Source organism: Babylonia areolata, chromosome 6 (genome assembly GCF_041734735.1).
Source record: "Babylonia areolata isolate BAREFJ2019XMU chromosome 6, ASM4173473v1, whole genome shotgun sequence".
In the NCBI taxonomy this organism is placed as follows: Eukaryota; Metazoa; Mollusca; class Gastropoda; order Neogastropoda; family Buccinidae; genus Babylonia; species Babylonia areolata.
This window is the reverse complement of record NC_134881.1, coordinates 17,314,435-17,339,669: the sequence shown is the minus strand read 5'-3', so window position 1 is coordinate 17,339,669 and position 25,235 is coordinate 17,314,435. Positions and strand designations below refer to the sequence as shown.

The 25,235-nt window shown below is 42.6% G+C and overlaps 1 protein-coding gene across 10 annotated transcripts in view; it reads right to left on the bottom strand.

The window, feature by feature from the left end:
* LOC143282797 (phosphatidylinositol-binding clathrin assembly protein-like) overlaps positions 1-25,235 on the bottom strand; it is a 63,771-nt gene that overhangs the window by 11,340 nt on the left and 27,196 nt on the right. For 2 of the 10 annotated variants that reach the window (XM_076588566.1, XM_076588568.1), the window contains 10 exons: positions 24,356-24,476; positions 22,180-22,260; positions 19,116-19,226; positions 15,780-16,077; positions 15,208-15,279; positions 14,192-14,245; positions 5,364-5,396; positions 3,968-4,012; positions 1,105-1,279; positions 577-709 (listed from right to left, as the gene is read on the bottom strand). In XM_076588566.1, the coding sequence (XP_076444681.1) occupies positions 577-709; positions 1,105-1,279; positions 3,968-4,012; positions 5,364-5,396; positions 14,192-14,245; positions 15,208-15,279; positions 15,780-16,077; positions 19,116-19,226; positions 22,180-22,260; positions 24,356-24,476 (1,123 nt within the window). The remainder of the gene's footprint in view (positions 1-576; positions 710-1,104; positions 1,280-3,967; positions 4,013-5,363; positions 5,397-14,191; positions 14,246-15,207; positions 15,280-15,779; positions 16,078-19,115; positions 19,227-22,179; positions 22,261-24,355; positions 24,477-25,235) is intronic. The other 8 variants (XM_076588567.1, XM_076588569.1, XM_076588570.1 and 5 more) reach the window with 8 other exon arrangements.

Here is a 25,235-nt window from a genome sequence, read left to right as displayed (position 1 = left end):
CCCCCCCCCCCCCCGCCCCTTGTTGAGGGTTGAGGAAGGGAGACTGACCATTTAATTTCATGACCAGTTCCCCTTGCTGAGGGTTGAGGAAGGGAGACTGACCATTTAAATTGATGACCACCTCCCCTTGTTGAGGGTTGAGGAAGGGAGACTGACCATTTAATTTCATGACCAGTTCCCCTTGCTGAGGGTTGAGGAAGGGAGACTGACCATTTAAATTGATGACCACCTCCCCTTGTTGAGGGCTGAGGAAGGGAGACTGACCATTTAAATTGATGACCACCTCCCCTTGTTGAGGGCTGAGGAAGGGAGGCTGACCATTTAATTTCATGACCAGTTCCCCTTGATGAGGGTTGAGGAAGGGAGACCGACAAATTCTTGACCACCTTCTCTTGTCGAGGGTTGAGGAAGGGAGACTGACCATTTAAATTCATGTCCACCTCCCCTGTTGAGGGTTGAGGGAGGGAGAGTGACCATTTAAATTCATGACCACCCCCCTTGTTGAGGGTTGAGGAAGGTAGACTGACAAATTCTTGACCACCTTCCCTTGTTGAGGGATGAGGAAGGGAGACTGACCATTTGTGGCTGGAACGGTGTCTGCTGGGGGGCTGTGGACCAGGTGGTGGCGCTCTGGATGACCGGTCTCTGCTGGAACTGGTCTCCCCCTGTCAGCTTGCTCTCCCCTTTGGGCTGCCACTGGTGACTGGTCCTGGCAGACACCACACCAATCACAACATACGTGCATGCATGTGCACACACACGAATATTGCAAAACATATCACAAGCACATGTATCACACAGACCACACACACACAAATCAAACTTGTGCTTTGATGCAAAGTACAAATGTATGGTGCACAAACACCAAGATGTACAAACAAATAGTGCACACACAACAGACAAGCACACACACACACACACACACACACACACACACATCCCAAAACATAGCGCAAGCAAACACATCACAGAGGCTACACACAAAAATCAAACTTTTATTCAAAGCACAAATGTATGGTGCGCAAACACCAAGATATATTAACGAACAGTGCACACACAACAGACAAGCACTACATGCACTCACACACACACACACTGACTGACTTTTTCACTTGGTCGGCAGGGGATTTGACGCTGAGGTTGGAGGCAAGGGAAGCCAGGGAGGAGTCAAGGTCTGAGGCCAGGAGTTTGGGTTCCTGGGACTTGGTCATGCCCTGGACTGGCTGAGGGCCTCCTGCAGAGCTCATGGGCTGCATCACGTCCCCAAAGGCATCAAACCCTGCCACCACAACCACCTCCATTTAGCCCACTGATCGCAAAATCTCCACTCAGTCTCTCCACCTCCAAAGGTTGCCTGTCACCTTACATAAGCATTCACCATCACCATCTCCACCCCTAATATATCCAGTACAATAGTAATTACCACATCAGTCCCTTTCTCTCTCTCTCTCTCTCCACCTCCCCAAACCTTGCATGTGAAGAAGTTCATTTAATGAACAAGCTTTTTAACCCTACTATACATCACTCTTCTCGGACACAAATCTGAAGATTAGGACCCAACTGTTAAATCTCTCCCCTGCCAACCATTGTGAACAGTTCTTTTTTTCACAATCAGAACAATTATGACATTATCAGCGAGAAAGCCAAACCACTCTCTCTCATAAATATCTATGTTACCTCTTGAGGAACCCACAAACACAGACAGAGGGGGAGGCATGACAGAAGGGGTGTTGGGGTAGGGGGGTGGGGGGCTGGGGGGGAGGAGAAACCACAATAAGTAAGAGACAAATGAAGAAGTAATTTTATATTTCAGTACAGTATAAAAGAAATACAAAAGTCTAGTCAGTTTTCCTACACCTCTCTATATAAAGAAACTAGCTACTGTGGTCTAGATCAAATGATATTCAACATATTACTGACCACTAATATAAATGCATAATAAGAGAAACCAACAAAACTGTAAAACCAGCAGCAAAGGGTGATAAGAGAATTAACCACAGTTGCTCCTAAAACTTTCAAAGACTGGAATTTTACCAGTCTGCAAGAAATATGCCTGGAAAGGGTGAAAGGTTATAAAACATACCACATAAGCAAAGTCAAGTCTCAAGATTCGACTTGTAATGTGATGTACTTTGTACTTCGCAGTTTTCTGGCTCAACTGCTTACATTAAGTTACAAACACAGTTGCTGCAGTCTGGCTCACTCTGAACTGTATGACAATTAATCCAATACATAACAACCACTATGATCTCACCTATTCTCTGCCACAGATTAACAACAACAACTGACATGTGGTTGCCAACCACCCACCCCATGTAACATGCTCAACATTTATCCTCTTTAATGCTACAGCCAGTTTCACTCCACACAACCATGTCCACTCTTTTCAATACACCATCTATCCTCACAGCATACACCACAATACACTTTCCACGTTATATCATTTATTCTTTGTGCACATACCACACTTTCTACTTTTCACAACACAGACATCTTCACTATGTGCTGCACAAAATTACACTTTAAACCACACAACACCAATAATAATTTTCACTCAGTACCACTACACATTTACTCTACAGTGCACACACATGATATAACACCCAGGCAGTGGTGTCTCACTCATACTGAAGGTATCACACAGGTATATACTGCACAGTCACTGCACAGAATGGTAGGACACCAAGCAGTAAACTCCTGGTGACCAAGCTGTCAAACAATGGCTGAACATTACCACCCTCACCACCACACACACACACAACACACAGGATGGGAGCTCCTTGCACAATCTGGGGCACAGTGCTGAAAGTAACAGTGGAATACCTGCATCAAGTCAAAGGAAAACATATTGCCCTTGGCACCATACATATACATACATACATACACCACACAAACCTGGGACAAATCAGCGGCACAAACTTTGGGTCTGGTGCTGAAATACATGGTCTGACATAAATGTTATCATTTGAGACACTAACATAGAAAGCAAAAATGGGCATCAAACTCCCTATCACTTCAGAAATGGGTGGTCTTTTGAAGCGGTTCCACAGGTCCACGTAGTTTGTTGTGTAGAGTAGTGGGCATCAGACAGTCAACCCCCATACACCCACCCCACCCCCTAGGCCTCTGAGGCATCTGCAGTCCTGGAAAATAGGTTCAGTGGTCTGGTCTGCTTCTTCACACGGGCACAAAGGGATGGAGAAAAGCATTCCTTGTACCCTACATTTGCTGAGATTTTTCTTGCTGACATCAGAAAGCTTGAGGATGACAACCAAACCTACAACTACACCATCAACTTTTGGTCCATTTCCACAAGGCTCTGCCAAGGACCACAGAGCTACAACACTAACTTATGGTCTATTTCCACAGAGCTCTGACAAGGACCATAGAGCTACAGCACTAACTTGTGGTCTATTTCCACAGAGCTCTGACAAGGACCATAGAGCTACACCACTAACTTACGGTCTATTTCCACAAAGCTCTGCAAAGGACCATAGAGATACACCACTAACTTATGGTCTATTTTCATAGAGCTCTGCCAAGGACCATAGAGCTACACGACTAACTTATGGTCTATTTCCAGAAAGCTGTGCAAAGGACCAAAAAGCTACAACACCAACATGCGGTCCACTGCATGGGGCTCTGTCAGAATCTGACAAACCACACCATGACAACATCAACAACATATACAGTCCACTTGCCCCTGGAATCTTTGTCAAAAACACCACACAGCCACACTACACCAACATGCTGTGCACTGCACAGAACTCCACCACCAACTGCCACGCCTCAACACACACAGAGTCCACTGCACAGACAGCTCTGTCATGGGCCACAGGGCAAACAACACAGACATGCAGTGCGCTGCACAAGGACCGTGCCACAGCCCTCTCAGTCAGCATGGCAGTGCAAGTCAGGCAAGCACATGGGGAGCGAGGCATCATGCCACACACAGGGGACAGGATACCTGATTCAGGCACAGTAGGAGAGGGACTCCTGGACAGGTGGCGCGCTGACAGACCCAAGGAGAAAGCAGCGGCCCGTCCCACACACAGCCAGCAAGCAGCAGGCACACACACACACACACACACACAAACATACATGCATACTGTCATGTAGGGTTCAATCCTTTCAAATCCAGTCATTCCGTAACATGTCAATGATGCACACTACGATTCACAGCCACTCTTGGCCATTCCGTATCATATTCAACACACCAATGACAGCGAAAGAAGGGCTCAGAGATTAGTCACACAAACACTCAAGACTCAACCAATCTCTAAGAACACCCCACACCATTTAAAAAATATATAAAAAAAACGAAAAAAAAGAGAAAAAAGAGAGACACATGCACACACATACAGAGACAGAGAGAGAGAGAGAGAGATACAGAGCAATGATTTCAGAGATCTGAACAGAGCACAAGAACACAGACAACTCTGCAATCAAATTATGACATCAGCAGTTTACATCACTCTGATACAGAAAAACAGCACCATACAAAGGCTGTAACTGAAAAAAAAGATTCCCTTGATGAATGTTTTCTTTAATTTGTTTAAAGCAGTAAATACAGTCATGCAGAACAACTGGGTATGAAGGTAGACAGGTAGGTATGTGATCAAGTGGAACAAAATACATGTTCAAATGGCTGGGAAAAAACAACTCATTTTGGGGGTAATTTGAAAGCAAATGACTGACAATCCACCAATTAAAAGAACTAATAAAAAAAATTTTTTTAAGTCCTGAATACCCAAATTTGAATAAGAGGTAGGGGGAGGGTTGAGGCGAAGGGGGGCAGATACAAACATAGACATATGACAAATATATATACTTTTTTTTTTCAAAATGACTGAAACTGAAAAAGTATTATGGGGTAGGGTTCACAAGAAATACTGAACATACACTCTCTGAAAAATGGGAGGAGTTGGGTTTAAAACAGAAACAATCAGTTGACCAATAGAATCACACTGACCTATACTACTCGACACACACAAAAAGAAAAAAAGATGGGAGAGGAGAAAAAATAAATGACAGGTAACTAACCAACACATACACACTTACCCGGACTACCTGAAAAAAAAAAAAAAAAGGTGGGGGAGGTGGGAAGGGAAAAATCAAATACTTGGTAAGAAATCAGTTAACACACTGATCCTGATGACTTCCGAATTGGGAATGGACAATGGAACAGCAGGAAAAGGGGTGGGGGTGGTGGAAAGACCAGAGGAAGGATGGAACAGGACAGGGGTAACAAGACACCCGACCACTAATAAACATCAGAGTGGAATGTGGAATGGGAGGGGGTATGGAGGGGACATCAGGGAACAAACAAAAGGGGTGGCAACTGTGGGGGGAACTGGACTGACCTGGACTACCTTGACTGGGCAGGTCTCCAAGGCCTGCACACACACCCACCCCTCTGTACATGCCTTCTCTCACCCGTCACCTCTTCCACTCTCCTTCCTCTCTGAAACTGCCTCGCCTGTCAGGTCTACTACAGTCCCACCTGCCTTCCACCAACATTATTTCTCAACTGTGAGGTCTGCCCTTTTACCACAATCTCACCCATTCTCGTTATTTGAGACCCTTAGTTATCACTCAAAAGTGATGTCTATCCTCCAACCACTGACTCAGGCATTCTCATTGTCATTAGAGACCCTTATTTATCACTCAAAAGTGATGTCTATCCTCTAACCACCAACGCAGGCAATCTCATTGTCATTAGAGACCCTTAGTTATCACTCAACTGAGGTCTACCCTCTTACCACCAACTCACGCATTCTCATAGTCATTAGAGACCCTTAGTTATTACTCAACTGTGAGGTCCACCCTCTTACCACCAACGCATTCACATTGCCATAAGAGACCCTTAGCTGTCACTCAGCTGTGAGGTCTACCCTCATACCACCAACTCACACATTCTCACAGTCAAAATACCCTTGGTTATCACTCAACTGTGAGGTTTACCCTCTTACCACCAAATTGCACAGTCTCACAGTCATTAGATTTAGAGACCCTTAGTTATCACTCAACTGTGAGGTTTACCCTCTTACCACCAACTCACTCATTCTCACAGTCATTAGAGACCCTTAGTTATCACTAAATTACTATTCGTGACCACCACCAAAACCCTTAGTTATCAGTGAATTGCAATGTCCCCACGTCACCACCACCTGCTCTTCCATTCAGCCACTATCAGTCATCACATTCACACTGCTGCAACTGCTGGACCACTGTCACTCCAGCCAACAGTAAATACAATCGCTTCTCCATTCACAGCCAGACATCACCTCTACACATTCAGCACCGAGTCACTCTTTGTTCGGCTACAGTAAGCCAGCAGATGAGGTTCTTAAGGAGCAACTCCTTGTGTGTCCACAGTACATGTTAAAAAAGGGGGAAGGTTGCAGAATGGTTAAGATGCTTGTTTGCCGTTAGGTGTGAGGGTTTGGGTTTGAATCCCTCTCTCGCACTTTCTCGGAAGTTTGACTGGAAAATCAAAAAGAGCGTCTAGTCGTTCAGAGGAGACAATAAACTGAAGTCCTGTGTGCAGCAAGCACTTAGTGCACCAAAAATAACCCATGACAACAAGAGTGTTGTCCTCTGGCAAAATTCTGTAGAAGAAATCCACTCTGATAGGTACACACATATATATGCATGTACTCGAGGCCTGAATAAACACGCTGGGTTATGCCACTGGTCAGGCATCTGCCTAGCAGATGTAGTGTAGCGGATATGGATCTGTTCAAATGCAACAACACTACCCTGAGAAACTGAAACTGATTGTCATGTTACCATAGTCATCCACAACAGATGTTAAGGGAGTTGTTCTTTTTATACCTATGTTTGAGGGAGTCACTCTGTGTAACCACTGTTTGTCAACCAGTATTCACTCACTCTCCAACACCTTCAACCTTTTCGTATGCATTGTAACGTCAATACATTCTACCACCACTTCTACTTTCAGGTACCTGTTCATCAATATCATGTTTACAATCAGAGTGATAATGACATTCAATTTCCTATTTTTCAGTTTACAGACTCTTATAAAAGTTTGGTGTCCTTTTATGGTACAAAAAAAGATAAAAGAATTGTCCTTTTATAACACAACTTTAAAAAAAAAAAAAAAAAGAAAGAAAGAAAAAGGACATGGAGACATAGCTCTCTCTCATTCACATAATCTCACACATATACGTATAATGCAGTGTCATAATAACCAGTTAGCAAGAAAGAATGACATGATGATAAGTGCATTTTTCATGCTGGCTAAACACAACTTAACATTAATCCACACTGCATTAACATGACACAACACTAATCACTGTGAGCCACAAAACAGAAAAGAAGGTTGACTGACTTTACCAACTGCATGCCACACTACTGACTAACAAACAACAACAGGTCACATGCACAGTGCAAGTCACACCAATATTCATCAAAAGATTTATTGGTGATCTATATCTACTTTTGTACCTGAACTTGTGGCTGTCATAGCCAAAAAGAAGAAAACCAATGAAAGCACAGAGGAGAAAAATGAAAGATGTCAGTATGTGTATCACTACCACGAGGGAATGGGAATGTCAAACGGTGATACTGCTCACACTGGTCCACACCCACACTGAGCATCACAGGACCACGACTACTGAACACAAAATGTGACTTCTCAACTTCACACGTAACTACACATCTCCTTGCCTGTAATCTCCAAGTGTGGACAGATGCCTCAAAGCACATGCAACTCAACATCAGAGGGGACACAGCTAAACGTATCCAACACTGTTCAGCACCAGATGTATTTATATATTATATATCTCTATATCTATATATATATTTTTTAATTAAGTAGTTTTCATTCATTTATTTTTTTAATATAAAGTTCTCATCAAGCGTGTTCACCATCACCACCACAAACTTACAGCTAAACACTACAGACTGCTCAGCAATGAGTGCTCAAAACAAGGCGGGGGGAAATCAACAAATCTGAAGAGAAAAACCAAAGCAGGCACAGCCACTGACAGGGCCACTACAATGAAACCTGTGCACACATTTCCCACTGCAACATGGCAGAGTGTTGAGGCAACACAGCCAACACAGCCCCCACAAAGCAGCTGCTGATGACTGTCCCTATTCACACCAATCAAATACCAAAACAAGGAAGCTTGTCTACCTCAGCTTTCTATATCTACCTGAATCCATAAAATGGGGATGACAAGGAACATATGTTTTCATCTACCTCCACTCAACAAAATGTGGAAACAAAAAACACATAGTTCCAAATCTACCTCTACTCACAAAAAAATATTATCACAGATAAGGAGGTCTGCATCAACATCCACTGTACAGCGTGGTGACAAAAACCATGTCTAGATCTATATCATCCATATGTAAGAGTGACAGTGAAACATCTCTAGATCTACCTCAACCCATGCACATACTGTGTGAATGGCTAGAGGTGTGGCCTTGGGAGGAGATACCTATAAATATTACAACCACTCTACCACCCCAACCCCATCTTCTTGTGATTTACTGACCTTTTCCTTTAGCAAAATACTGAAAACCCTTTTTGTTCAGTCTTTTCCACAACATGAACTTGATTATTCAATTTGATCTCCCCATCTTTCACATCATCATTCCAATGTTTATTCTTCAGTACTGCATATAATAACTGTCGATAAACAAAATACTACCCCCAGTCCTGTCTACATTCAGCAGTTACATCTCACCACAAGACAGCCACCAGCACTTCCCTCTGTTCTCTTCTCCCTCTGATCCTGATTTGTGAACAATTGTATCAGAATGATTTCTGACCCTCACATATGACCAATTCTCTCTCCTCTCTTCAGCCTAACCTGACAACAACCGGACTTTCAAAGTGACCCTCCAATATTGGTTGATCTGCCAGTCTCTCTTCCCACCCTGTCCTCTCTGTCCTGTAGGCTTGATCATCTCAAATCCGCACACCTTCAGTTCTCTGTCCTATGGCTCTAAACAACACTGCCACACCTACCATCCTCTACGTCCCTCAGGCTTAGTCATCATCCCACAAAAGAACTGCCACACCCACACAACGACATCTATTCCCAGCGGGGTAACACTGACTGACACTCGTGTTCATCAGACTAACAAAAAAAGCCACACCCCTCCCCCCCACACACCACTGTACCTGATCCTGTAGGACTGGCACTCAGCCCCATGGCTCCTGGCCCCATCCCTAACTGGCCAAACGGGCCCGCCCCTGTGCCAAGCCCTGCCCCCATGGTTGCTGGAGCCCCCATGCCTGCCCCCATTGGGCTGGAGGACAAGCCCCCCGCCATAGGGCTGGAGGAAAGGCCCCCCGCCATAGGGCTGGAGGACAGGCCGCCCCCCATGGGGCTGGAAGAGAGGGTACCTGCCATGGGGCTTGACGACAGCCCTCCTCCCACCACCATCCCTCCTCCAAAGGCCCCAGGGATGGCCATGGGCTGGGAAGGGGAGTGGAGGGGGGAGGGGCACGTGGCCTGACCCTGGGCGCCCAGAAAGAGGTCGGAGGACAGGGCGGCAGGGGGCTGGGCAGGGGGGGCATCCTGGCTGAGGGCAGAGCTTCGCTTGGGGGTACTGGGGTCCAGGGGGTCCAGGGGAGAGCCCAGGTCCAGTGCTGAGGTCGCCCGTGGTCGTCCCACACAGCGAGACACACACATCAAGCCGGCAGCAAAAAAGTAAAGACAGGCAAGCCATCATCGTTAGTAACTTTTATAACAGTTTACCATATGGGGGGAAAAGATTTTTTTCATGTAACAACCTGTGCCTGTAATTTAACACTTCCCAGTACCAGCAGTTGATGCTGTGAAGATAGTGGTCGTAATAACAGCCATTACTACACTTGCAACAGCAGCTGCAGAAACATTACAGATCACAAATTGTTTAAAAGAGCCACAACAAGAACATACCCTTCGTAACATTCCACAGACACTACACCTCCTCCAACAGTGAAATCACAGACGTTTTCCTTTCTGGGTAACTAAGCCAGACAAGCGCTGATAATGGAGGGGGTTTAGGAAGACGAGATACAGGCTGAAATGGAAAAACCGTTCTCTTCTTGTAACAGCCACAGTCAGTGAATGTCCTCAGTATGTGTTGTTGTTTTTTTAGTGTGTTTGTCATCACAACTACCATATCAGTGACCTATCCTGAAAATACCAACAGATATTGTAAACACCAACAGATACAGGCAGATTTAAACAAGCAGCATATACAGTTCATTTCTTACAGCACTGGCAAGTTGGGTTTTTGTTGCTGTTGTTGTTTTGATATACAGCCGTATGACAGGTTTTGACAAGTCTGATTTCCTGGCCATACACCAACAGACTGAAATATGTTCACAGTATATATATATATATATATATATATATGATACATTGTTCCAATGGCACATGTTGAGATATCTGCCATACATAACATGTACAATGACATATTACATACTGACTGACTTTGACAACAGCAATACATATGGGGATCCTTATGGCACATACAAATTTGGATTTTCCAAAGCACTTCACAGCAATATGATCTGATCTTTTATGATGCCATCAAAGGTGCAAAATGTTGACTCAAGAGGAACTTAATATCCCCCATTTCACTCCTCAAAGTCCCTGCCACCTAATAAAACTAGTCAACCTTCTTGTAACAAATTAAACCACATGCAGAAGAAAAGTCATCAAAACATATATTTAAGGCTAAAATACTGAAGACACATCCATAAAAAGAAACATAACAGATCAATAGATTGCAAGAAATAAAAGAGCAGTCGGAAAGGCTGAAAATACAAGCACAGTGGTACACTGGTCAAAGACTGCAGGTTAAAAAAACAACAACTTGGGCTGTAATGGAGCACAGATCAAAGGCTTCAGGTATGCATGAGCACAATGGTACACAAATTACATGTTGCAGGTAAAAAAACACACTAGAGCAATGGTACACATCAAAGGTTGCAGGTAAGATAACACATGAGCAAAATGGTTTGCAGGTCAAAGGCTGCAAGTAAAATAACACATGAGAGCAATAGTATACACAAAGGATTCAGGTATTCATCAGCGCAATGGTATATACATCAAAGGCTTCAGGTACACATGAGCACAATGGTACACAGATTAAAGGCTGTTGGTAAGAGGAACATGAGAGCAATGGTACACATATCAAAGGCTGCAGGTGAAATAACACACGATGGTTTGCAGGTCAAAGGCTGCAAGTAAACTGTAACACATCAAAGGTTGCAGGTGAAAGGAAAAACATTAAGCTCAATTATACAGAGCAAATAATACTGTTAAAACACAAAAGCACAGTAATACACAGAACAAAAGCAGCAGGTACATGTCTAACCAGTACCACACTTGAGATAAACTGGGTTTGCAAACCGATAATCATGTACTCTAGCTGGTAAACATCAAGTACATTCAAGATTACCACTAAGTCAATAAAGAAAGGCAAAATTTTAAAAAATATATATACATAACAGTCAAGAGCTTGAGTCAATGTCAAAAGAGAGTCAAATTTATTCAGAATTATGTACTTAACAGTCAAGAGCTGGTCTGAAGGTGACTATAGGCTGTATCAACACTCTGCTGGAGAAAACAGAAAGATGAGCAGTGAAGATACGCAGCTGTACACTGTGAAAATGGAGTGTTCTGTGGGGATGTCAGTAAGCTGTTGCAGTCCTGTACAAACATGGACTTTTGCCCTTGCTAATGTTTACTGTTCATACTGTGCTGACACATACACAGACAATTACACACAAATTTCAAAGCATACTTTTTTTTTCTTTTTTCTTGTGCTCACTTTCAAACACATGTTTTTGTTGTTCTTGTTGTTGTTAAACAGTAAGTTGTGCTGCAGAGAAAAATGAATGCTTCCAACAATTCATTGAACAAAACAGTCCACATCCACCAACATTTCATGGTTTTAATATCCAGACAAGTTTTAAGCTTCTCTCATCCCACCCCACCTCCATTCTGTTACTGCATGTAAGGGTTGGTTTGTTGTTTCTCTGACCATTCTGCGACTTCACGCAACATGGGAGCATGCTTTTTCTTCCTTTTTTCCCCTGTTCTTCTCCAGCAGGTGTTTAAAAAAACATTAAAAAAAACAACTTAGGAACTAGTCCTAACAATGAACTCTACCACCAAGGTGACTTCAGAAGACCATGTGAATCAGCTAACATAAAAAAGTATATTTCCAAAAAAGAAATGAAAGAAAAATAGTGTGAATACATCAGTGTATGTGGCTACTGGAACAGGGCACCCTTCACATAGCTGTTCAATGTCCATTCTGATCAATGTAAGAACAGTCCACCTGACAACAGCAGTATGCTGACATGTCACTGATCACTGCTTCCCTGTCTGCTTTAGTCAAGTACAGGACCCTCCACAGAGATCATGAAGTATCCTGACATCCAACTGTCAGTTACTTTTCCACAGGTACTTCGGTCAGGACTTTGCACAAGAGAATAAGCACACAGGCACCTATCTCTTCCCTATTTTATTCAAAATATCCTACACAGACACCTGTCACTGCCCCATTTTACCCGAAATATCCTTCACAGGCAAACTGTTTCTTCCCCATTTTGCCTAAAATATCTGAAACAGGCACCTGTCTTCCCCAGTTTACCCCAAATATCCTACACACACACCTGTCTCTTCCCAATTTTACCCCAAATATTCTATACAGGCACCTGTCTATTCCTTGTTTTACTCCAAATATCCTACACAGGCACCTGTCTCTTCCCCTTTTAACCCTGAATATCCTACACAAATACCTGCCTCTTCCCTATTTGACCCAAAATATCCCACACAGATACCTCTCTTTTTCCAAATTTACCCAAAATATCCTACACAGCCACCTGCCTCTTCCCCTTTTTACCCAAAATATCCTACACAGACACCTATCTCTTCCCCCAATCTACCCAAAATATCCTATGCAGGCACCTGTCTCTCCCCCATTTTACTCAAAATATCCTACATGGGCACCTTTCTCTTCCTTGTTTTACCCAAAATATCCGACACAGGCACCTGTCTCTTCCCCATTTTACCCAAAACATCCTATGCAGACACCTGTCTCTTCTCCATTTTAACCAAAATATTGTGTTCAGTACACAGTCCACATAAAACACATCTGTACACACACACACACACACACACACACACACACACTATCCCCAAGCCACAAGCTCACCACAAAGCACAAGCTTCATGGAACACATCAGCACACAGAAAAACTAACACCCCCAACCTGTGCTCAATTAAGCCCCCACAGAGCACGTCACTGTGCTGAAGGACAAAGCATGTACCCAGCCAGGTGCTTGGTACGGAACACAGTCTCAGCATTAACATGTCAGAATAGTGGATCATTACCTACTTTCTTGCATACTAATGCCTCCTCTATCACTGGACAAAGATGAGCAGTGCCAATAACTGGTTGATTTTCACTGATCTTAAGGCTACAACAGTACTGAGTAATTTACATTCTGAAAAAGGGCATCTGTTTTATAAAACAAATCTCAAGCAATCCACTGTTTAAACAAAAAGAATGGAGACTGGTAACAGAAGCAAAGTATAAGTAAAAAAGAAAGTGGGAGGGGGGGTAAGAGATCACAGTTATGCTAAGTACCAGAAAAGAAGAGACACAGTGTCCCATCAAGTGAAAATACATGCGTATCAGAGTTGTATTCCATTAGAGAAAAGGATGGTCACCTGATGTTTACCTGAGGGTCAAAATACTAATGCAGGAAGTTAAGAAAAACAGAATACAAAAGATATATATGGTTACGTCTATCCCAATTTTGGCAAACAAAACTGATTATGTATTTGAAAATTAATGTTGAAAAAATGTATTTACAAATAAAAAGGTGACCAGAAGTAGGTGGAGGAATCTTATTATTATTATTTTTTTTTAATGATATGAAACTGAATTAAATAGACATGAAATGTGTTAAGTATCTTAAAAAAATTTTTCTAATTAGGTGGAGTTACCAAAAATAAAATAAGCAATAAAAATATATGTCAAGCATCAGAAGAACACTTTCACCAGAAACCCATGAAAACAAGGTCAACAGCCAGAGGAAGAAAGAGCTGAAGCAAAACAGGACAAAGAAAAACAAAAGGTAGAAAGAAAAATAAAGGCAGGTAAATGGCAGGTGAGTAAAACGATAATAAATGAAAAATACCTGGGGGAGCGTTGCTAACGGGGGCGAGGGTTACTGTCGGAAAGGCTACCCCTGCTTAGAGGAAAACAGGACAACCCAGCAAACAACATGAAAAACACTGGTCATGCAAAACGGCACAATACTGGCTGCACAGCACAGATACCACCTGCCATGCACACATCCTTCCTCATCATGTCCACACCTCTACACCCCACATGCAGCACACACACACACACACAGCAACATGCACACACAAAAACACATACACACATGCATGCACTTATCATGTGAGCTCTCACATGAACAGCAACTGCCAATGTCAGGAGGTGCATGCCAAACAACAGAGAGAAGCGATGGGGGGGAAAGATAAAACAAACTGGCAAACAATGCTGCACTGAATCAAAACCATTTGACTGCTGACAGAAAGTTGACAAAGTAAAAAGAACTCCAAGCAAAAAATAAGAAACTGAAGTAAACAACACCAACTGAAGAGAGCCATTAAACAAGAAAATAATAAAGGAAGAAATTAACAAATACACTGAAAGTATAATACATCATCAAGCCAAACTCTCTGTTTGTATTTCCAAGTGTCTTTTTATTTTATGCTTTCACAAACAGTAATACGCATAGTAAGTAACTCGCACACAGAGAAACACACACACACACTGTCCTCCACCACTGGACCTGCAGAAATGACTACAAACAGTTTTGTGAGACAATTTGACCTTGACAGAAGAACCCGGTTCCTCCAAAAACTGCACTCACACAGGCAAAAAGCCAGCTGGGTGGACAACAATACAATATTTACACTGTACAAAAGAAACCACCTGCAGAAACAAAAACCCCAGATCATTACAAAATCACTCTTCACGTTGTTCGTTTCACACCATCAGGTGTGCATAACACCACCAATGTTCATGACAGAACAGTTCAGAAAGGTGAAGAATAAGCAGACAGAAGGGCAACAATGTCTGCCTGGCTGAGACAGGTAAAGCAAGCACCTGTAACAGTGGAGGAGGCTGTACTGATAACCCTACCTGGAGAAGGTGAGGATGAAGTCTGGAATGCCCGTGCAAAATCAGCATCAGAAGAGAAGCCACTGGCTGGGGCTGCAACACCAAATCACACACACCACCTCCAGACACTGGCCCAAAAAGACAGAACACAAAAACATCACCACTACCCAAGATATAACTATTAGGGGTGACTAATGGGGCAGAAAGACAACATGCAGAAGATCACCACCAAAACGACTCTAAAACACATCAATGTCTTGCAGTTGCAGTCATGTATGTGTGTGTATTAGAGTGGGATGGGAGTCTAAAGAGGAATGCAAAACCACCACCACAACCCTAGAACTTGTTTGATATCAAAGGACAGTTAATGACTGCATCACCTTATTTTCAAACCTTGTGTCTTGTCTCCTCAGTTCTTACAGTCACACTATTCCCTGGTTTTGTCCATGTGGTAAGGGATTACTCACAACTACTAACTTCTGGTTCTATTAACTCTCCCCCCCACCCCCCTGACATCCAGCCCCTTATCCCAACCCTACCCTTGAAAAAGAGGCCCCCCGCCCCCACACACCCCCAATCCCAACCTTCCTCACCGGCAGCAAAGCCATTGGTCTGTGGTGGCTGGAAAGGGGGGGCCCCGAAAGGGTTGTTGGAAGCAGGCGGTGGCTGGGTGTTGTACGCTGTGGCCATGGCGGCCTGCACGGTGTCCCCGAAAGGGTTGCTGTTCAGACCCAACAGGTCATCGCTGGGCTTGGCCGAGGGGGCTGAGGCAGCAGGGGGGACGGTGGGGGGCGAGGGCTGGGAGGCAAAGGGGTTGCTGGAGGCCGTGGTAGCAGCGGCTGATGTGGTGGTGGTGGTGGTGGCGGGCGTCAGCTCTTTCAGTCGCTGCTCCTGAAAAGGCACCCACAGGAGGCTCGACATCCTTGTATATAAAGCTTTAGGCGCCCTGACTAAAATACCCAAACTTCATGAACCCTGATTTAAATACCCTATCATGAATACCCAAACTTCATAAACATGGATCTAAACATCATGAATACCCAAACTTTATGAACCAAAATTTAAATACCCAAATACATAAATATCCAAACTTCATGAGCCCTGATTTAAATACCCTAATTCAAATAACCAAACTTCATGAACCCCGATCTAAATATCCAATCATGAATACCCAAACTTCATAAACTCAATCCAAATACCCTAACTTCACAAACTGATCAAAATTCTAAAAAAAAACAACAAAGCCTTCAACAATGCACAAACTGGTTACTTTGATCTAAAAGCCAATGCTGTTTGCTCAAACTGTAGTGCTGCAGAGATTTAATCAGAGCAATAATGACAACTAGGTACATGTTGCTACACCATGCCACTTCTGTACCTGCCTCACCTGTTATCAGCAGACCATACAGAGAATTTTGATGCCGATACATCAAATTATAGTTTTATCTACACAAACTTTAAATCAAATATTTGTCAAAGATGGAAAATGCAACATATTTGAAACAATGGCTGTATTTAAGCGGTCATGACGTTTATTAGTTAGGACAAATTCTCTGATATGGACCATTCAGCTTATTCTTGAGTTACTCAACTGTATATTACACTCATTCAAACAGAAAAGTATTCTTCCATAAAAAGGAACAACAATCAATGTAACACAACATACTGGCAGAGCAAATGTTAATAAAGAAATACATATCCTGAAAAATAAAAAGCTTTTCGCTGATCCAGTTTACACACCCACACTATAAAACTATAAAAATGAATATGACACTGGACAACAAATACAACTGTAACAAAGTGATAGAGACCATTCACCATACATATTATTGTTCAGTTGTGCAAAACTTTTGAAGTACTTGTAACTGTATATGTGAAACATCAGAGTCGTAGATTAAATATCTATACCAGTGACAGAAATTCTGCACAACTGATAAAGAACTTGAGTGCATAATCTTAACATCTATTTTCAAATTGTACACAGGATGCACTCACACACACATGCATGCGCTTGCACACACACATACACATACACACAGTGCCTTGACCAAGCCCTGAACATCTTCAATCCGAGAAAACCAAGGAAATGCTGATCCTGTTTTCGCTTTTCCTTTTGATAACCTGACCTCTAGACTTTGAGTAAAGTTTCAAACAACTGAAATAGACTGCTGATGATCACGTAACACTTAACTGGACTACACCATAGAAAAGACGTCAGTGCTACCCAATCAATCAGTAGGAACACATTGGTCAGTCTGTCCGCTGGACAAGTTATATTGTCTTATTTCTCCTTTCTGCCTTTCATTTTGCATCTCTTCATTTTTAGAGATTTTATAATGTGTCCCAGCAAGAGGTTCACCACATGACACTTCTCTACGATCAGAGTGCTTGACCTGGAAACGGTGGAGAGTTAACTTGTCACTCACAAATACACCCAACATCACATACTGCAGTCAAAAGTGCCTTTTCTCATTTTTTTCAGGGTCTTTTTTGGTGGAGGGAGGGTGTAGAGGTTACATGTGGAGATGGGTGGAGGTAAGTAGCAACTGCTGTGGCCCTTTATCACATCATGAATAATCGAGACTGAAAAATAAACAGAAATGGCAACAACAAAAAAGTGAATCAAAACAAGAACCTGCTTGCACACAGAAACACAAATCCATACCTGACTGTTATGGGAGAAAAAAAAGAAAAAGAAAAAAAAACACCCTTTTTAGCAGTGATCACAGAGAGTTATATCTTTTATTATTTAACATTTCTTCTCCACCACCTTCTTCTCCACTGCTTACAGACTTGAGTCAGAATGAATAAAGACTAGTAATCCTGAGTCTGAAAGATCATAATGTTAGCCAACAAACTCTGGCAGATACAATGTATGGAAACACAGTCCTTGTAATCAGGGCTTTTCTGGAGTGATTTTTGGGGGAGGGAGGGAGATGGGTGGGGTGTTGAAGTGAGGGGGTGAGGAGGTTGGCAGCAATGTCCAGATTTGCAAGTGCACAAGGACACTGGGAGAAGAGGGAGCAATGGAAGGAGATGTGGGTGGAGATGGCAGAGGGGTAGGAAAGGGCAGATAAACAACAGACAATTTGTGTAAGAGGAGTGGCGGAGACCAGACAAAGAACATGGATAATGCCTTTCAGCATACCTCACCTCCCAACACTGACTACCATCTGTCTGTAAGATTCCTTCACACACTGTACAGTGCACATATCTGGGTCACGTCTTGTTTTACATACACTATGTTTATTACAGAAACTAACAGTCAATGCTGTTGCTTATCTGTGATTTATTCATGACTTTGTGATTAACAACAGTTGCTGATCGCCAGTACTGGTCATCCATTTTTCTTATGGATTATGATTGGGACAGACACACAAACTCAATGGAACAATCATAATCATTCTTCTTCATCCAACAATTTTTGCATACCATTTGTCATGTGTATGAGCATGGGCCTGAGCAAGCAAGACTGTTTCATCATGTAATCAAGATACACTAAATTTCTGTAAGGAACAACTTTCTAAAACAAAAAACAATAAAAAGTCAAGACAGTGTCTTTGCCATTGTGGCAAGGGAAGAGGCAGACGGAAGAGGGGTATCACACTGTAAATCAGAAATCATGTGTTTGGAAGATACCTGGACTCAAACTCTGGATCAAATAAGCAAATAGCAAACAAACAAATAAATAAATACATAAATAAATGAATGAATGGATGGATAAATAAATAAATAAACAAACAAACAAATATATGAATAAATAAATACATAAATAAACTAATGAATGGATGAATAACAAAACTCCATAGCTGCTGAAAGCCACAGTGAGGTGTGCAATGGAAAAGAGATCCAGACTAAGGGGGTCAGGATGGGTATGTGGGGATCAGGAGGGAGGGACGGAGGGAAAAAGAATCAAAAGGACAGCCCACGATCAGCATGATGCCCTCCCGCAGGCCTGCAGTCTCCTCCTCAAATGAGTCGTCGCCCTCCTCTGTCACAACCTCCTCTGTCACACCCTCCTCTGTCTCACCCCCCTCTGTCTGTCTCCACCATACAAGGCACATGCGGTTACCATCGCATCACACAATCAAGTTAGGGAAAAATCATCAAGTTGTAACCATTCTCTCTTCATCTGGACAATTTATAAAGAGATCTTGATTTTGATGTGAAAATCACGACATACAACTTTGAAAGTCAAAATGCACTCTTCAGAAACCTTTTTTTCTCTAAGGCAATATAAACCCAATGATCAATCATAAACAGATTCCTTCCAGCTTTACTACATATAACCATGTCCCACAAACACCATGGCAGATACATTGCATACAGAAACATTCCTGTTGTTTATCACGCTGTCATACCCTCCAAACAGCCAGACCATGTGTACCTGATTATACACACACACATGCATTAATTCACGCTAAACACCCAAGGCTATATAAACAGTACTGCATCACTATCAGCACTAATCTAAATCACACAGATCACACTACACTACTACACAGAGTTCAAATCAAAGCTCATGTCATCAAGACAGCTCTTCCTTGTATACGCTGGACTTCACTGAATCATGTTTATCTCATTCATCACAAACACATGCACACACCACATCTTTTCCTCTCAGAGTTGAACAGACAGGAAGAGACAGGAAAGAAAAAAGAAAAGACAATGGAAACATTGTCAAAAATAATACACTTCAAATGAAATGTAGTCAATCCATAGATTAACCAAGTCCGTCCACCATGCACAATGCACAAACAATAACTAATTAAAGCTGCATGTCATTCAGACACTGACACAATACAGATTTAAAATACTGCACACAAATCTGTTTCTTCTTCTTCGTTCGTGGGATGCAACTCCCACGTTCACTCGTATGTACACAAGCAGACTACATGTCTGACCATTTTTACCCTGCCATTTACGCAGCCATACTCTGTTTTCGGGGGTATGCATGCTGGGTATATTCTTGTTTCCAAAAACAACCAAACACTGACATGGATTACAGGATCTTTAACGTGCATATGCGATCTTCTGCTTGTGTATATACACGAAGAGGGTTCAGGCACTAGCAAGTCTGCACATATGTTGACCCGGGAGATCGGAAAAATCTCCACCCTTTACCCACCAGGCACCGCTGCCAAGATTCGAACCCAGGACCCTCAAATCGAAAGTCCAACGCTTTGACCACTCAGCTATTGCGCCCGTCACAAATCTGTTTGAATCTACTTCACACGGTCTGCTTTTCACTGGTCTTGTTTTTTCACTTCTGACTCTGTGTTTGTTGGCCTCAACTCCCACATTTGAGTGTAGAACCATTTTTACCCTACAGCCATCCTCTGAGTTTTGCAGGGCATGCATGCTGGTTATGCTCATGTTCCTATAATGCACCAACACGAATTATAGGATCTTTTAACTGGCATATTTATTTTCTGCAAGTGCACAAATGCTAGCAAGTCTGCACACATGCTGACCCGGGAGATTGGGAGGAAAAAATCCAACTTTGTCCACCAGACACAATTACCATAATCAAACCCAGAACACTCAGATTAACAGTTAAATAATCAAACCATTGCACTATCACACCACCATATTTTTTCACTGAACCTAACACACATTACCACAGTTTTAATACCCGAGTAAAAACAGACCTTACACACACACCTGCTCTGAGCACACACACATTCCCCAGCCCTTTCTAGAACAAGTGGAAGCATGACATGAGGAATACCACAGAAAGGCAGAGAAAAGAAAACACAACAACAAACATGCAAAGAAAACAAAGAATGTTGTAGTTTTCTGTCAATACTAAAGAATAAAAATATGTAACAAAATAAATTAAAAAACAAAAGGGGGTAGGAAATTGGAATTAAGCGACTTAAAGAGAAGCACTAAACAAATGAGTAAGCAGCTGACAGTGGGGCAGACTGAAAAGAGTGGGGAACCTTTTTCTTTTTTTTTATTTTTTTTAAAGAAAACCAAAACATTATGATCAACTGATGTAAACTCTCCCGAAAACAGAGCTGTCATAACAGTACCAGTCTGGCAGAGGTTACAATGAGTTAAACTTTAATTCATAAACTGTTGGGAGTCCAGTAAAAGATGATGCAGTGCGTACATGGAGTCAAGCTACCTCTGTTGACTGCCATTCTGCTTTTTTCTTAAACACTGTCACCTCAACAAACACTTCTCTTTCCTCAAATTTTCTCTCCCTCCTGCCTGCATCCTCTATATCTTTCCTTCATTCATCACCCCCCACCCCCACCCCCCGCCCCTCCTCCCTGCTCTCTCCATCCATTGAGGACTCAATTACAGAGGCCAGACACTGGATCTGATAGGAATGACACAGAGCAATGAGCTTAATTGCTTGTACTTTGTTTAAAGTGCACCTCCGCAGCAAGTTGTCACTATCATTTTAAGGCAACATTTGCGTCTCTGCTCTGAAGAAAGCTCTCAATTTTTTGTCAATTTACATTTCTGTGTTGCTGGAGAGATTCGGCTTGATATCTAAACAAACACTTACTGTACAGACATCCTTTCTTCCAAATTTATCACAGCACAGAGATATCTGAACCAGCATACATCACTCAACAAAAATGTTATCACATCATTAAATTGAAATGAGCACAGGGGAGGGGGCTAGGGGGGGGAAGAGAAGAGCAAGAAAAGTGACCACACTGCTAGAGACACAATCCAGGAAACACCAACAAGAACAAATCATGTGATAAGAGAGAGATTAAGATAAGCAAAATATAAATAAACAAAAAAGAGAATGACAATTTAAAAGAAACAACACAGCAAACAATCCACACTGACTATGAAGCACATCAACTGCAGCCATCATACAAGCTGGACCAACACAGCTTTCCACATCATACCCCCCCCCCTCCCCTCCCCACCTACTCCCAGCCACTGGACAGAACACGAAGAAGAAAGATGAGGCGGGCAGGCAAGCAGCGTGGGAGTGGCTGGGAGGTGAGGTCAGTTACTCACATCACCAAGGTTAGTGTCACCAGCCTCAGAGGCCAACAAGTCAACTTCAGCATCAGCGCCAGTCCCCTCCGAGTCCGACGTCTAGCAGCCGAAGAGGGGGAAAGAAAGAGAGAAACGAGAGAGGGGCAGAGAGAGAGACAGAGGGAGAGGGACAGGGTGAACTTAGAAGAGTTCTAAAGCAGCATTTGGCTGACGGTGTTACAGGAGAGAAAGCTCTGTCAGCACTGCAATTCTTTAAGCGTTCTGACATTGTCAACTGTTAGGCATCATACATAGACACACATTGGAAGGACAGACATGTGCTGTTTGGCTATTGTCAAATGGTTATAGTGTATCAAAACAATTTCTTACTATAACTAACTGCTCCCTTTCAAATCCGAATGGCTTAGCCTGTGGAAGACACACCACACACAATGTAGTGCCACTCTTTTTCAGTTCAATGTCCTGACTTCAGCCCAGAATCAGGTGACTGTTCGACTGGTTTCTGTGTTATGTGCCCTGTTCCTGTAGCACAAGGCATGTTCCACAACCGTTTCACTAGACTGATACAAGTTCCTGTATCATCACTCAAGGTCAAGTGAAGAAAAGGGGAGAGGAGACCCTATACTCAATGAAAAGTATTATCTTGGGATCTGTCATGTCCAAGACAGCTGTTCTTCCCATTATGCTAACACTACTCATCTTTGGAATAACAGTTGTTTTCAAAATTTGTTGCATGCTTACCTTGCTCACTTGAAGCAAGCAGAAGGCATTTCAAGATCAGAAACAGATCAGAAAGATGCATTTAAAATCATGAACAAATGCAGAACACACATACTGGAGTGGGACAATCAAATTCAGCACTTCCTATTAAAAGATGACAATGACTGACATCACAGAGGAACCTGTCCCACGTCGGTCACTGTCTCTAGCTCCTGGTTTGTCACAAAGAAGAGACTGTTGGCACAAGTTATGTGGTCTTCCTTGTGATTTCGAAGTATGGTATTTTCACAAAGGCAACACCCAGCCCATCCAAAAAATAAAGATTCTTGTTTGCTTTTTTTAATCACTGTCAACTCTGTGCAAAAATGCAGTCATCAGACAAATAACTTCCTTCATATCTGAGGCAGTGAAGCCATATTTGTGATCTCAAGTATGGTATTGAACACACCAAGACAGACAAAAAATAAAATGAATTAAAATATATAATAATAATAATGATCAATGAATAAACTAAAATAAAAAAGATAAAACCAATGACTGTGAAATTTGTGCTTTTCGGCAGTCATTAAGCAAACAACCTATGTCTGCCATGGAGGCAGTGTCAGTAGACCAAGACTAGTTCAGTCAACATCAAGGGATCAAAAGGATCTTTCAGTAAGGACAGGGCACACAGCATCCATGCACTGACTGATAGTGAAGAATGTTAGCACAGAAACCATCAGACACCATCAATGAGGCACACTGACCCAACAGCGGTAACACCTTTTAAAGGAACAGTAACATACAGCAAAATGTAAAAGACTGCAGCACAAAAAAATGGCACTGCACAGCAAAGGACATTTACACATAAGACTGAAGTGAAAGGAAGAAAAACCCAATCATTGTTACTGACAATATGTATTGTTGTATTAAGAAAAAAAAAAATTAAGAGTGTGGTCATGCAAGGGATTACATCCAGGATAGAAACTGGCAAAGCAGGCATAGTGCAATTATTTTCAAGGCAGTATACTCCATGAAATCGAATGTTACACATTGCTCATTCACCTGATTAACAAGGGGGTGCCAGCAAGATCATAAACACCATGGTTGTGATTCAGTTTCAACCTCTACAGAAATGGTCGTTAATCCAGTTCCACTACCTTAGTGACAGCTAAAAAGATAACATATGTGCACTGGACTGACCACAGTCTAAAACTAGTCCATTTGGTTCTCAGTATGTGTCCATAGCAGTTCCACAGGCTTCTCAATGATTTGAAGCGACTTGTGCATCATGTAGCACATACACAGGTTGCTCAATATTGTCTGATGCAACCTGTGCAGAATGCACGCACAGCTGTTGCATCAACAACTCTCCAATATCTGCCAGCCCAAGCCCCTGTACTTGTAGATACATACAAACTCTTTCATTCTGCACGTACACACCACATTCTCTCTCTCTCTCTCTCTCTCTCTCTCTCTCTTATCTGTCTCCCACCTTGAGTTGCTGCAGCTGTCGGTTTTCATCATCAACGATTTTCTTCTTTTCACTCTCGCTGATGGAGAGAGCGCTGCTGTTGGTGGTCATGGCCGTCAGTGCCGAAGAAAACCCTGCTGGCCTGAAAACACCATTTGCCAATTTTTTTTGTCAAAGTCTGTCACATGCCTAGAGTAAATATACCATCTGTCAATTGTCACGAGTATGTCACATGCCTGAACACATCATTTGTCAATTGCCATGAGTATGCCACACACCTGAACACACCATCTGTCAATCATCATGAGTATGTCATATACCTAACAATGTCAACTGCCATGAGTATGTCACATGCCTGACAACAATGTCAATCATCAAGAGCATGTCACATAACTGAAAACAACATCTGTCAATTGTCATGAGTTTGTCACAAACCTGAACACATCATCTGTCAACTGTCACAAGTATGTAACATGCCTGACAACAATGTCATGTCGTGGGTGCAATAGCTGAATGGTTAAAACATTGGACTTTCAATCTAGGGTCCCCAGTTCGAATCTAGGTGACGGCGCCTGGTGGGTAAAGGGTGGAGATTTTTCTGATCTCCCAGGTTAATGTATGTGCAGACCTGCTAGTGCCTGAACCCCCTTCATGTGTATACGCATGCAGAAGATCAAATACGCACGTTAAAGATCCTGTAATCCATGTCAGCGTTCGGTGGGTTATGGAAACAAGAACATACCTAGCATGCACACCCCCAAAATGGAGTTTGGCTGCCTACATGGTGGGGTCAATAAACAAAATGGTCATACAAAGACAATGTTACATGTCTGAGTGTGTATGTGTGTGTGCCTGAAATCTGATTGAATGACACAGGAAACGAATGATAAGGGCCCAGTAG